This window comes from Leguminivora glycinivorella, chromosome 11 (genome assembly GCF_023078275.1).
Source record: "Leguminivora glycinivorella isolate SPB_JAAS2020 chromosome 11, LegGlyc_1.1, whole genome shotgun sequence".
Classification (NCBI taxonomy): Eukaryota; Metazoa; Arthropoda; class Insecta; order Lepidoptera; family Tortricidae; genus Leguminivora; species Leguminivora glycinivorella.
Window position 1 is genome coordinate 12,997,023 of NC_062981.1, and position 14,163 is coordinate 13,011,185.

The 14,163-nt window shown below is 45.9% G+C and overlaps 1 protein-coding gene across 1 annotated transcript; it reads right to left on the bottom strand.

Moving 5' to 3' along the window:
- Nucleotides 1-6,187: 6,187 nt before the first annotated feature.
- LOC125231348 lies at nucleotides 6,188-12,109 on the bottom strand. Its single transcript, XM_048136794.1, has 2 exons — nucleotides 11,402-12,109; nucleotides 6,188-9,073 (listed from the first exon to the last, which is right to left on the bottom strand). The coding sequence occupies exons 1-2, from the start codon at nucleotides 12,107-12,109 to the stop codon at nucleotides 6,188-6,190; spliced, it is 3,594 nt and encodes a 1,197-aa protein (XP_047992751.1).
- Nucleotides 12,110-14,163: the final 2,054 nt, after the last annotated feature.

Below are 14,163 nucleotides of genomic sequence, written 5' to 3' on the forward strand. Positions count from 1 at the left end.
AAGGCCAGCGACTGTTGCACTTTTGCCTGTGGCGATATGTTGTCGATGCTGCTTGGAAAATTTTTTCCTTGGGTCAAACTGATCCGATTTAGCCCAATGATGTTTATTTAACTAAGCATTATATATAAGCCATTCACTTTAAAAGAAGCTTAAAAAAACTCGCGACGTAAAGTAACAATAGAAAGTGGGAACGTGAGTTCCGTGAAAACGCGCCGCGCGCCACCCCTGATTAGGCCGCATGTACTTTGTAGTGCGGCGATAGAATCGCGGAGTGAGCCGCCCCTGTCTATACTACTGTAATGTTTCACGTCAAACTACCGTCCGTAAACCGACTTTACGGACAACCAATTTTTTTTTATTTTTTTTTTATGTTTGTTCCTCGATATATCCGTCGTTACTGGACCGATTTTGAAATATTTTTTTTTACTGAATGTATATCCATACAGATTGGTCCCATTTTTCTCAGAACCCAGTTCTGGTGGTGGGATCCTGGAGAAATCGAGAGAACTTTTCAAATCTGAAAGGTATACATATGGTGGTGTGTTTTTAAAGGAACAGCATGCGTTTACGTAGGGAACAGTGACATTTGGTGCAGTGGAACTCCTGATGATGGTCAGAATGGAACTCCTCAAATCTGAATGGCACACTTATAGTGACTTTGATATTTTTATAAGAACAGCATGCACTTACGTCCAGAACAGTGACATTTGGTGCAGTGGAACTGTTGATGAAGAGTGAGCCGCCCCTGTTTAGAGTTCCGTTCTGATAATCAGTCTCATCTGTAAGTAAGTACTTCAGAATCATCCAAATTTCAAAATTGGTTCAGAAATGACGGAGATATCGAATAACAAACATTAAAAAATATACAGACGAATTGATAACGTAATCCAACATTTGAAAGTATTTATCACCAGAACCCCAAAGGAAGGCGGTTTTTTTTTCTTAAAAATTATCTTAGTGTTAATTTTAAGGAATTTACAAGGTGATTCTCAATTCGTCTGTATGTTTTTTTTATGTTTGTTCCACGATATCTCCGTCGTTACTGGACCGATTTTGAATTTTCTTTTGATTGAATGTATATTATGCATACAGATTGGTTCCATTTTTATCAGAACCCAGTTCTGATGCTGGGATCCTGGAGAAATCGAGGGAACTCCTCAAATCTGAAATGCATACATGGTGATTTTTGTGTTTTTATAAGAACAGCATGCATTTACGTACATTTGTTGCAGTGGAACTTCTGATGATGGTCAAAACAAAACTCCTCAAATCTAAACGGCACACGTATAGTGACTTTAATATTTTTATAAGAACAGCAGGCACTTGCGTCCAGAACAGTGACATTGGGTGCAGTGGAACTGCTGATGAAGATCAAAACGGAACTCCTCAAATCTGAACGGTACACTTATAGTGACTTTGGTATTTTTATAAGAACAGCATGCACTTAAGGTAAAATACCCCATAATGGACGGTGATGCCGTTATGGACAAAAAAACACAAATCTATAAAAATAAGTATCTAAAACAAGTTTCTAAAAACTGACGGCTATGTACCATAAACTAGAGTTGTAGAGCTGTTTAATTTTGAAGTTTCAATTAATTCGGTTATTTCTGAAGGATTTGGAGACAAGATAAAATTCACCAGTTTACTGAAAAAAATATCAAGACGAATTCTTAGTAATGTTGCTAAGAGAGATGAGTTCATGTATAAAATAATAAAAAAATAACGCACGGTGTAATCTTGAATGCGTTTTACTTACTGCATTAAGCATGAGATAAGGTATAAAACATACTAGTTTGTTGCTCCAAAGATATAAAGAAATGACGTTATTTTGCGAGTGTCCATTACTGGACCCGAAAAACTGCCTACCTCCTATGATGGACAAGGAACAATTTACAAAACCAAAATTTACAAGAAACAATCCTATGTTAAAATAACCCAAACTAATTGTATTTATGGTGTATAAAATTGACTCATTGCGTATCAGTTGGCTTTAAAAGTAAAATTTTAAATTTATTTCACTGTCCATAATGGGGGATCCATTACTGGAGAACTGCCGTCCATAATTGGAGAAAAAACACCTAGTTTTAATTTGTTAACTATGAAGAAACCAATAGGAGTATCTATTCTGCAATACGCTTGAAATGTAGAAGAAGGATAGGACATTCAAGATTTAACACGCTTGGCGGTAGAATTTTTACATTTATCAGTGAAATATCAAAAACAGGCGAATTTTTTTCTTAAACTGTCCATGATTGGGTCCGTCACTATACGTCAATGGTTTTACATTTCCTACAACCGCTATAATATAAAATAAAATGTAATAATTGAAAGTGGATTGAAACGTACCATATTACTGGTCATTAGGTTTTAAAAAAAAGACATTAGGTATTTAGTTAAGAATATTACTTAATGCAAAATTCAGACTCAGTGCGCGGTTGTTTTTAAACATTGTAAAACATGGAAAAAATGGACCAGTTACATTTGCCCCCAGTCGAGATTTGCCCCGCTGTACCTTAATAAACATACTCATTCAACAAGTGGCAGGTTAGTGCTAAACAAACAAGAACTTAGCATTCATCATATAGTTTAACCCTTTAAACCATTTAACATTCATTTCTAGTTGTTCGATTTAGAACCATATTCTAATTGACGACATTAGTTTTTGCTTAAAGAACGATGGAAAGTACTTTGCCGCTATGGATGGACTAAGGGTTAAGCTAGTTAAGGTCTTATGGTATAAGTATGTATGAACTATAAGTAGGTAGGTAGGTATTATAAGTAAGTACTTGCACTATTTACATAGATGAGCAATTCTAATTAGAAATTGAGAGTATCTACCTATGTGTTCTTAGAAATAAAGCCAATTTAAAGTTACTTCTTTCTTTCATTCACGAAGACAAGGGTTCTTAGTAGCTACCATGTGTTGTAAGCGTCGCGAAAAAACGGTTACTACTTACATAGAACAAAAAAATATATACATTTTCTGTGACGTTCGAGTTATTGCGTTACGTGTTCTAAAACTTCAAAAGTCATGGTTAAGGTACGTAATGCTACACCTTACTATACAAGGATGTGACAAATCTGCCCGTCATCGTGAATTTGAATTATGTATACCGGGAAATCGATATTATCGGCTACGAATACGATGGATCGCTACGACCGTCGTAGGCCAGCGGTTAACGTGTTAGTTAACACATTCAGTGCCTACGCGTACTAATCGCAACGAGCGTAGCTTCATTGCTCCGTATTGTATCATAGTTATATCTCTCTATCGCTCTTTTATAGTGTGACAGAGCCAGTTGCGTTACGTCCGCCACAGAGCGTTAGCGATTGGCGAATTGTGTATGTTTTTAAGTACGTTGTGTATGTTTAAAATATACACGACTCTAAGGCTCTATGAGAATATATGGTCGCGTATTCATAATATATTTGCCATATTTGGGATGTAAATATGTTTGTAAACTTGACTGTACCTAACTAAACTTAAAACGACGATGAACATAGCACCTCCTTGGCGGGTTGCTGGTCCTGGATATTACAAGCTAATTAATTAATTAATAATTCAACTTGCCTTGTTAGTAATGTTAGTTTGGGTTAAAACGTAGAAGCAAAATTTTACCCACTTCCCGGTTTCCGAATTGAGCTGAAATTTTGCACGAATATGTAAATCACGTGACAATGCAATATTATGGTATCATAGAGCTGATCTGATGATGGAGCAGAAAAGTAGTCATAAGAACTCTGTTATGAAACGTTACGTCGTATCCCCATCGAGGAAGGGGTTTTAAGAAAAATCTCGGAGAGCAGTACCTAGATGACTGTTGAAAGAAAGGCACAGTCGGCGATAAAAGCTTGTGCCAAATATATTTTTTTTGTAAAAAAACTTATTTTAATGTCAGGTCTGAATAGCTACTTCTAAATAGGTATGGGACTATTTTGTATTCAAGAATAATAGGGATAAAATAATCTTCTCTTGACCTTATTACAATCCTATAAGAAAGGCTTGTGACGAACTTAAGCGATAGACGTCACTAATGACGGGATAATATCATACGTTAAATTGAGGTAGCCGGGCTGACGATACTGTAATATGCGACGTCATACGTAACGGCACGTGTAAACGTGCTTGGGTAAAAAAAATACTGCGATGAATTTAGACTTTAAAAAACTATGCCAAATAGACCATACTTAATAATAAAAACAATAGAACACTATATAGGACGTTCACTTATCTCCTTCTATCGCTCTTCTGTATGGCAGTGACTCAACTCAACAATAGGATCATTCGATATCGATATCGCTCGATTTTTGTACATTATAACCTCTCTACACATAAAAAGCTTCAGTACAGTCAAGTGTAAAAATATGAATGTACACAACATCTTACTCAAAAATATGGTCCATAGCATCTTAGGCTGGTGTAATAAGAGCGTAGTACCATATTTATGAGACGATTTTTTCGATACATATTTTTGCTCTTAATGTACAATCCCCTGCAATAATTATGTTGTTACATCACGCAACAAAGGCCGTCAAAAGATCTAATATGGTCTTGTGGAGCCATAAGAACGTGTCACATATTTTTGCGACAACACTTGATACATTTTGACATCTCATGCAATAAGATTAAATTATATCCCATAATGTCAACATTGCTACCAAAAAGCATTTTTACCTAGGTACTAGGAAATAATAATGAGTTGTTTTTATACCTCTACATTTAGGCGAAATCCAGAAAAATAATAATACTTATGACATTATAGTCTTGAAATATGATCAGGAATACGCTTGTTGCAGACCGCGTCCGCAAAGCTTCCTATCGACGGCTCGAAGTGGAGAGAATGTGCTGGAGCTCGTGCGACTCACTCTTTCGTCCCGGGCCTGTACCTTGAGCTTCGATGTCGTCCTCAGCAATCAACCGTACCGATTATGATTTTGGATTAAACTAACTAAAAAACGAATCAAATCAAATGGTTTATATTTACAAAAATCAACGACTCTAATTTTAACGCGGTTATAAAAATACTCCTAGCTAATATTCTAACGAAACGCTCGGTACGGACGATACGTCGCGATGCTGTCGTTTTCTGCTGCTGCCGCTACCCGTCGTGGAGGGTGGCTGGCTGCTGACTGTAGGCTGCTAGCTGCTGGCTGTAGGCTGCTGGCTGCTGGCTGTAGGCTGCTTGTAGTAGGCTGCTGGCTGCTGGTTTTCCTTGGAGGCTGCTGGTTCTTCTTGTTCCGGTCGAATTCGAATGTCCCATACCGAGCGATCGTTCCTTTTATACCCCTTTTCAGAATGCGCCTACGCTTCACGGAAAGAAACATTTCAATTTATTCGCCCAATCACGACTCGGCTGAGCGCGAGGCTCCGTGCGATAGAGAGGTAAATAATTGCGCCCGATAGGCGACGGATGGCGCGTCGTGATTGGTCGAACGCGTTACGGCGCTCGATTACGTGAATTTAACGCTATCATTTTTCGTTCAAATCCTAATTACTTATAAACTAATTAGGCTATCGCTTCGAAATTACGTAACAATGCACCTGACACTAGGGTCATTCACCTCGAGTGGAATGCACCTGCGTTTGTTTACGTTTTTACACAATAGAAGAGGTGATTAGCCGTCCGGGCCATACAATAGACTGGTTTCTCAGCTTGCCTTGAGCTCTATTGTTATCGATAACGGTATATTACTATGGAAATGTTAGGTTATCGTGTTACGTAAGTTCCCAGCTACGTTTTAAAACTATTTACATCTTCATATGTCTTATAGTTATCGAGTTATTGGCTTGGATTCGAGTAATCCTAAGGCAATTTTCGGGTGAAAGGAAAATGATTTCGGAACTTTAAGGAAATATTTTTAGCCAATCAGAGGAGAGTTCGGTTTTCTCGCTCTAAGCCTCTCACGTTAGTGCTTATTGGCTATTAATCGTAGTCCAATGGACAGTCTGAGTTTAGATTGAACTTTGGACTCGGTTTCCGCGACTTGGGAAGGAAGGAATATGGGAATTGCCTGCTATCGAATACATCACATATGAGTCTTATTATCATACTTAATAATCGGAATTGACAAAATTAACTTAACTAACGCAGTTCTACCCGTTTCCTACCTACGAAATAATCTTTATTGCGAATACAGTCTTAATCGAATTCTTATGCTATTTTACATATATTTCGACGCGTCGCTAACATTTTGTCCCCGCAGTCGAAGACTCCTGGTGCATGGGTTGCGACGCGATGACCGCCAGCCTGCAGCTAGGCCTGCGTAGCGTCCCGTGTCTCGTTCTGATGTCAGCGGAGCGGACCCGTCCATCGGGTCCCGGGTAGGTAGTCTCGACGACGCCTCGGGGCCACACGCTGCGTGGACCATTGGGTTCAGCGACGATGACCACATCGCCTGGTTGAAGTTGCCGCCCTCCGTCGTGGGACGACTTCCTCGGTGCCAGTAGAGGAAAGTACTCTTTGGTCCAGCGCCGCCAAAAGTGGTCGGCAAGCGCTTGGGCCATCTTCCATTGCTTCTTCTCGTTCTCGTCGTAAACGCCAATCATCGGTAGGTTAGCGTTATGAAGAAGTAGAAAGTGTGCTGGAGTCAAACTTTCTTCGGAGTCTGGATCGACGTTGACATGTGTAAGTGGTCGTCGGTTGACGATATTCTCTATCTCGGCGAGTAGAGTTTCGAAAACTTCGGGTTTCGGTGCTCGTTCGTTGAAAGTGTAGGACATCGCTATCTTAACTGTCCTTATCATTCGCTCCCACGCGCCCCCGGCCGAAGGATTGCCAGGTGGGATGAATTTCCACTCCATTCGGTTCTGAGTGGCGTAAGTTTGCAGTACAGGCAGCCATTGCCGGTACGCCTCACGTAGTTCCGTCGCCGCCGCCCTGAAGCACGTCGCGTTATCGCTGTACATCGTCCTGGGCCATCCTCTTCTCGCGGCGAATCTTCGTAGTGATAGTAGCGCGCTGTCGGTTGAAAGACTGTGCACGCTTTCAAGGTGAATAGCGCGCGTCACTAGGCACGTGTATAGACACACCCAGCGTTTTTCTCTGCGCCGTCCGATCGTGACGAACATCGGTCCCATGTAGTCTTGTGCGGTGTGAGTGAAGGGACGTTGATACGCCTGTAGTCGCTCGGGCGGGAGATCGCCTAAGGGCTGCGCTCTCGGTGTTGCTCGTCGTAGTGTGCATAGCGCGCAGTTTCGAGCTACAGACTTCACGGTCGGCCGCAGATGTAGTATCCAATATTCTTGTCGCAGTTCGTTGATTACTGCTTCGTTGTGAATGTGCGCTGATCGTCGGTGAGCTCGCAGGATGAGTAGACGGGTGAACGGCTCGCGGCCATCCAGTATTATCGGTTGTAGCGCGGTGTACAATACTGGAGCGCTGCCCAGCCTCGTCTTCATGCGTAACACGCCGTCATCGCCTAGCTCGGGTGCCAGGTCGTATAATCGCGATTTGCGATCGATGAGCCTATTCTGGCTTAAGGCTCGAAGTTCTTCGGGAAAGCTTCGTCGTTGACTGTATTGCAACCACATGTGTTCTGCCTTTCTCAAATGTCTGACTTGTAGCTGCAAGGCTTTATTCTTCGTTCTCGTTTTCTCGATGAATAGCAAGACGTTCGCTGTCGCGTTCAACAGTCTGTCGTAACTGCTAAACCGTCTCACGTCTGGCAGTACGCTCGAAGGGTCTGGCTTCGCTGAGATGATCGCCAGTGATGTCGCGGTTGACGGCCTCGCCTTCCTCTCAGGCAGGTCGTCTGTTCGATTCGATGTGTGACTAGGCCATGATGTCTCGGGTCCATAGAGAAAGCGCGGTCCTTCGTACCACTCGTCCTCGATGCGCACGCTCTGCGCTGGTTGACATCTCGTCGCTCGATCTGCGGGGTTCTGAGCGGTTGGTACATACCTCCACGCGTCTCTATCTGTTTTCTCGGCGATCTCCGCAAGTCGGTGTGACACGTACGGACGATAGTTTCGCGCGTCATCGCGAACCCATCCGAGAACAATCATGGAATCTGTCCAATACGTCACCTTTGTCACAGGATAACGCTGCTCGCGTAAAATTGTCTCCGCCAGCCGCACGCCGACGACTGCTGCGGTTAATTCGAGCCTGGGAACTGTCATTACCTTTAGCGGGCAAACTCGGCTTTTCGCTATAGCTAAGCTCACTTGCGTTTCCTCCTCGTCGTTCGATATTCGCCAATAGGCCGCCGCGCTGTAGGCCTCGGTCGATGCATCACTGAAAATATGCAGTTCTCTTCTAACTGCACCGGTGGGCGTGGCGTATCGTCGGGGTATTCGCAGCGCGGACACGTCGCTCAGTGCCCTCAGCCACCGGAAAAAGTCCTCCGCTTCCTCCGCCGGCAGCCGCTCGTCCCAGTCCGTGCCCTTTGTCCACACACGTTGGAATATGATCTTAGCGCTTATCATATACTGCGCTATGAGGCCTAATGGGTCGTAAACTGACATTACGGCACTCAAAAGTTCCCTTTTAGTGGGCGATCGCTCGTACCTTTTCACGTCGTCTGGCACTCGTAGCATTTTCGTGTTGTACCCCAGCGTATCCGTCTCTGGGTCCCACGTCATTCCGAGGACGGTCTGTTGCTTTTCTCCGAGATGAGAAGGTCCCGTCGCTCGCTCCTCCGGATCGATGTTTCGCATTAACAACTCGCTGTTGCTAGCGTAGCTGCGCAGCCGAAAGCTAGCCTCCGCGTGTGCTAGTCTCACCTGTGTCGCTGTTGATATGAGTTCCCGTTCTGTCTCATATGATGCCACATAATCGTCCATGTAGTGATTATTATGGATATCGTAGACCGCGTCCGGATAGCGATCCTTGTTGTCCGTCGCATTCCTATTCCGCACCGAGTGTGCGAGAAAAGGAGAAGAGATGTTACCGAAACATACCCGGTTTAGCTGGTACGTCCACGGTGTCACGTCACGCCGCGATCCCCTCCAGATGAAGAGCTGACTATGCCGATCCTCTCTTCGCAGCTGTATTTGAAGGAACATTTCCTGTATGTCCGCGGTGACGGCGAATTCCCACTCACGGAATCGAAGTAGTATCCCCAGCAGGCTCTGTAGTAAATCCGGTCCCGCGAGGATGAAATCGTTCAATGCACATCCCTGACTTTTCGCGGCGCAATCGAATACAGCGCGATACTTTCCTTTATTTAAATTGTAGACGCTGAAATGGGGCAGAAACCACATCCGATCTGACTGCGGTGGTTCCATGATGCGCTCTGCGTACCCCTTTTCCAGAAGCTTGTGTATCTGTGCTTGATACTCGTTGGCGAAGTCAGGATCTCTCGACATGCGGGCTTCTAGATTGCGTAATCTCGCCTTCGCCATGTTGAAACTCGGTGGCAGCTTTATGTCGTCGGCAGCCCATAGTTGGCCGACTTCGTATCTCTGTCCTACCTTTTTTACTGTTCGTTCGAATGTATCGATCGCTCGCTGGTCGTCGGGTCGAATGTTGTCCTTTGCCGTTATGCCAAGCGCCTCGACTGCCCAGTGTTTCTTGACCTGCTCCACGAGATCACTGTCGTCACTGTGGCAGTGCATCACGACCTGCTCGTTATTTGGTACATACCTCGGCATTCGCCCGAAGAAAACCCATCCTAACGAGGTTTTAACTGCGCACGGCTCGTCCTCGCCGCCCTGCCTCACCTCCGTCGGGTTTATAAGATGACTGAAGTCTCCGCCTATTAACATCTGCGGCACGCCCATGCCCGTGTAGCACTCGTCGCCCAAGTCCGCCAGATGTTCGTATTCCAATAGACGCTTCTTATTTAATGACTGCGAGCGTATCCCTAGTCCGTCTACCGTTTTTAGGGATATATCGTATGTCAAGCCGCCACGAGCGGGGCTTACTTTAGCCTTGACCGTCTGTGTCACTGAGCTAAGTTTCAACCGCTGAATACCTCTTATGCATAGCGGCTCGTCTTGACCGACCGCGCCGATCTCGTCCGCGACGTCCTGGTCGATCATTGACAAGGTGGATCCATCGTCAAGGAAAGCGAAGATATGCGCCGTTCCCTTTGGACCTGATACGGTTACGGGTAGTACCTTTAGCAGCACGCTGTAGTCCGGTGTTGACGACACGTACACGCGGGCGTCGTTCTCGTCGTCCGCAGCTCGCGGCTCCGTCGTGTCCGCTGGCTCGGCCGATGACGTCACTGCTGACGATGTAGGTACTGACCTGATTTCTTGTGTTAGCACCATAGCCGTATCCTCACGCACTTCCTGCGGCGAGTCCGCATGAAGCAGTCGATGGTGTACGTGAGGACAGCCTGCAACGCCGCACGCTTTGGCCTTGCATTGTGTTTTCATATGCTTCGCGTCGATACAGCGATAGCATATACGATTTAATTTCGCCCACTCCCATCTAGCGCCCACGGATTGGGCGGCTAACTTGCGGCAGTCCGGCGTCAGGTGACCGCCACCGCAGAACAGGCACGTCGTCGAACGGGATGTTGTGGCTTGACGTGTCGCGTACGTCACTTTCTGCACCTCGTGTTGACGTCCTGTGGGAGCTCTCGGCGGGTTGTGCGTTGCGGATATTTTCACGCGAGCGCCGGCTGCGCGCGCGTGCGGCACTGATAACGGCGCCTGCGCTCGCCTCGGGGCGGCGCGGGCGTGACAGAAGGACATCTCCTGTTCGCTCTCCTCCATGAGGAAATCCGCCAACTGCAGAATCTCCGGGTCCTTGCTGTCTCGATGTTTCTTCGCGTAGTCGCACCATCTGCTTCGAAGATGCGGCGACAACCTGTCCGTAACCTCTCTGATGAGCATGGGGTTATCGGCATAGTGCCTTCGATCGATATCCATAACTGTAGATACCACGTTCATTATTTTTATCGCGAAAGTGTTGAGGTCGTTCGCGGTAGGCCCCAACTGCGGCAACTTTCGCAGGTCGTCAATCGCCTTGTCTAACAATACCTCGCTGCGTCCAAACTGCTTTTTCAGTATTCTCACGATCATATCGGGTCTGGTGGCTGTCGATAACACGTGAGACACACACGTCTTTGCGTCCCCGCGTAAAGCCATCCTGAGCCGCGCCACGTTCTCGTAGTCAGTAAACTTATACCGCTTCGATGTCTCTGCGTAGGTATTGTAGAAACTTCTCCACTCGCTGACGTCTCCGTAGAAATGCGGCAGCTCGAATATATCCTTCGGGGCTGGACGGGCCGCCATCTGCATCCTCTCGAACAGGTGCAGCATGGACTCTGCTACAGTACCTTCGGTGGCGCGCGTGTGCGCCGTGTGCGGAGTACGCGCGTCCAGCTGTGGCGACGTCGATCGCTCGCGACGCGCCGGCGGCGTCGTCGATCGCCTGCGTCGCTCCGGTGGCGATATCGATCGCCTACGCGACTCCGACGGTGGCGATATCGATCGCCGATATACCTGGCGGTCCGGTGAGAGGCCTCGAATATGCCGCTCCGCCTGCGCAGGTCGTCTCGGAGTCTCGTACTTGGGTAGAGGTTCGTCGGTTAACCTCTTACAAATGGGTTTTGACGTCGCGTCTCGCGAGTTCTCTAGCCATTCGTCTAATCGATCTTGATTCGAATTCCGCACGCTACCAGCAGATTCGTGCTCGTCTGCGCTATCCGCATTAGCGCGGATCTGCAGTTTTCTGGCGTCTAGCCGTTTACGTACCATGTCCGCTTCTAGCTGCAACTCCCTCCGGGATATCTCCGCTAGCCGTTCGCTGGCCTCGAGCTCCGCCTGAGACAGCTGCGCTTCTATCACAGTGCGACTGCTCGCATGTGATCTGACGGACTGAGCTTTAATAATTGGTTTATTTACCTCCTTGGTAGTTTCCTGCAGCGACTTTCGTTTCTCGGTAGTTCTGTCTATGACGGCAGCCTTGGGATGTCTAGCTGGGATCGGCGTGGGTCTGGAACGACGCCGTAACCGCTTGGCTAAATCCCTTCGCCATAGCAATGTCGTGTCGTAGGACGGTGACCTCGGTGTCTCTACGGTTAATCCATACCTGAGCGTGCTGTTAGCTGTCGCCGCGCCCATCGGTTGCGCGCCGGCGACGCTAAGCCCTTCCGTTACGCCAGCGGGTCCGGAGGGAGGTGAGGGAGGGCGCGCCGCGTCGGCGCCCATCGCCCTCTCAGCGCTTGCGCGTGCGGCCTCTCGTTCGCGGGCCGCCGACGCGCCTTCGTCGAGTAGTTGCTGCCTCTCCTCTTCGCTCGTCACTGACGCAGCTCGGTTGGACCTGGACCTCGTCCTTACCATCCTGTCGTCGCTCATGACAGGTACGTCGCTGTAGACCCGTAGTCCGCACGAAGATCCGGCTCGAAGGACCAGAAACTGTTGCAGACCGCGTCCGCAAAGCTTCCTATCGACGGCTCGAAGTGGAGAGAATGTGCTGGAGCTCGTGCGACTCACTCTTTCGTCCCGGGCCTGTACCTTGAGCTTCGATGTCGTCCTCAGCAATCAACCGTACCGATTATGATTTTGGATTAAACTAACTAAAAAACGAATCAAATCAAATGGTTTATATTTACAAAAATCAACGACTCTAATTTTAACGCGGTTATAAAAATACTCCTAGCTAATATTCTAACGAAACGCTCGGTACGGACGATACGTCGCGATGCTGTCGTTTTCTGCTGCTGCCGCTACCCGTCGTGGAGGGTGGCTGGCTGCTGACTGTAGGCTGCTAGCTGCTGGCTGTAGGCTGCTGGCTGCTGGCTGTAGGCTGCTTGTAGTAGGCTGCTGGCTGCTGGTTTTCCTTGGAGGCTGCTGGTTCTTCTTGTTCCGGTCGAATTCGAATGTCCCATACCGAGCGATCGTTCCTTTTATACCCCTTTTCAGAATGCGCCTACGCTTCACGGAAAGAAACATTTCAATTTATTCGCCCAATCACGACTCGGCTGAGCGCGAGGCTCCGTGCGATAGAGAGGTAAATAATTGCGCCCGATAGGCGACGGATGGCGCGTCGTGATTGGTCGAACGCGTTACGGCGCTCGATTACGTGAATTTAACGCTATCATTTTTCGTTCAAATCCTAATTACTTATAAACTAATTAGGCTATCGCTTCGAAATTACGTAACAATGCACCTGACACTAGGGTCATTCACCTCGAGTGGAATGCACCTGCGTTTGTTTACGTTTTTACACAATAGAAGAGGTGATTAGCCGTCCGGGCCATACAATAGACTGGTTTCTCAGCTTGCCTTGAGCTCTATTGTTATCGATAACGGTATATTACTATGGAAATGTTAGGTTATCGTGTTACGTAAGTTCCCAGCTACGTTTTAAAACTATTTACATCTTCATATGTCTTATAGTTATCGAGTTATTGGCTTGGATTCGAGTAATCCTAAGGCAATTTTCGGGTGAAAGGAAAATGATTTCGGAACTTTAAGGAAATATTTTTAGCCAATCAGAGGAGAGTTCGGTTTTCTCGCTCTAAGCCTCTCACGTTAGTGCTTATTGGCTATTAATCGTAGTCCAATGGACAGTCTGAGTTTAGATTGAACTTTGGACTCGGTTTCCGCGACTTGGGAAGGAAGGAATATGGGAATTGCCTGCTATCGAATACATCACATATGAGTCTTATTATCATACTTAATAATCGGAATTGACAAAATTAACTTAACTAACGCAGTTCTACCCGTTTCCTACCTACGAAATAATCTTTATTGCGAATACAGTCTTAATCGAATTCTTATGCTATTTTACATATATTTCGACGCGTCGCTAACAACGCTGTTAAAATTATTCGGTTTCCTCAAGTTACACCGTGTAGTATGTAGTATAGTAACTGCCTTTACTGTGTTTGTATTTGTGTCAGCTGACTGTACCCTGTCGGTAATTTGTTATTGGTACCTAATGGAATTAAAAAAAATCTCGAATCATGGTGTGTGTAATTTACATATTTTTTTGAAACTTTCTGGTTTGATCATAACGACAAGATAAACACGATTTGTTAAACTAGTTTGACAGGAAAAAATTAAAAAATTTTGATAAAGCAAAGATATGAAAGTCACAATGACTATCAATCGATATCAATATCAATTCTATTAAGTACCTATGGATGTTAGCGAAACATAATTATTTTTCGTCATATTATTACAGAAACGCACGAACATGTGTGATGCTATTCCAGCCCGAGTCAGTGCAAGAATTATTGATATTGACTGAAGTTTCA

Bases quoted from the DNA above. Each gene is read 5' to 3' on its own strand.
- LOC125231348 (XM_048136794.1), bottom strand. From the start codon at position 12,109: ATGGGCGCCGACGCGGCGCGCCCTCCCTCACCTCCCTCCGGACCCGCT. The intron at 9,074-11,401 runs GTATATCGGCGA...GATTTACTACAG, and splicing joins GCCTCTCACCGGACCGCCAG to AGCCTGCTGGGGATACTACT.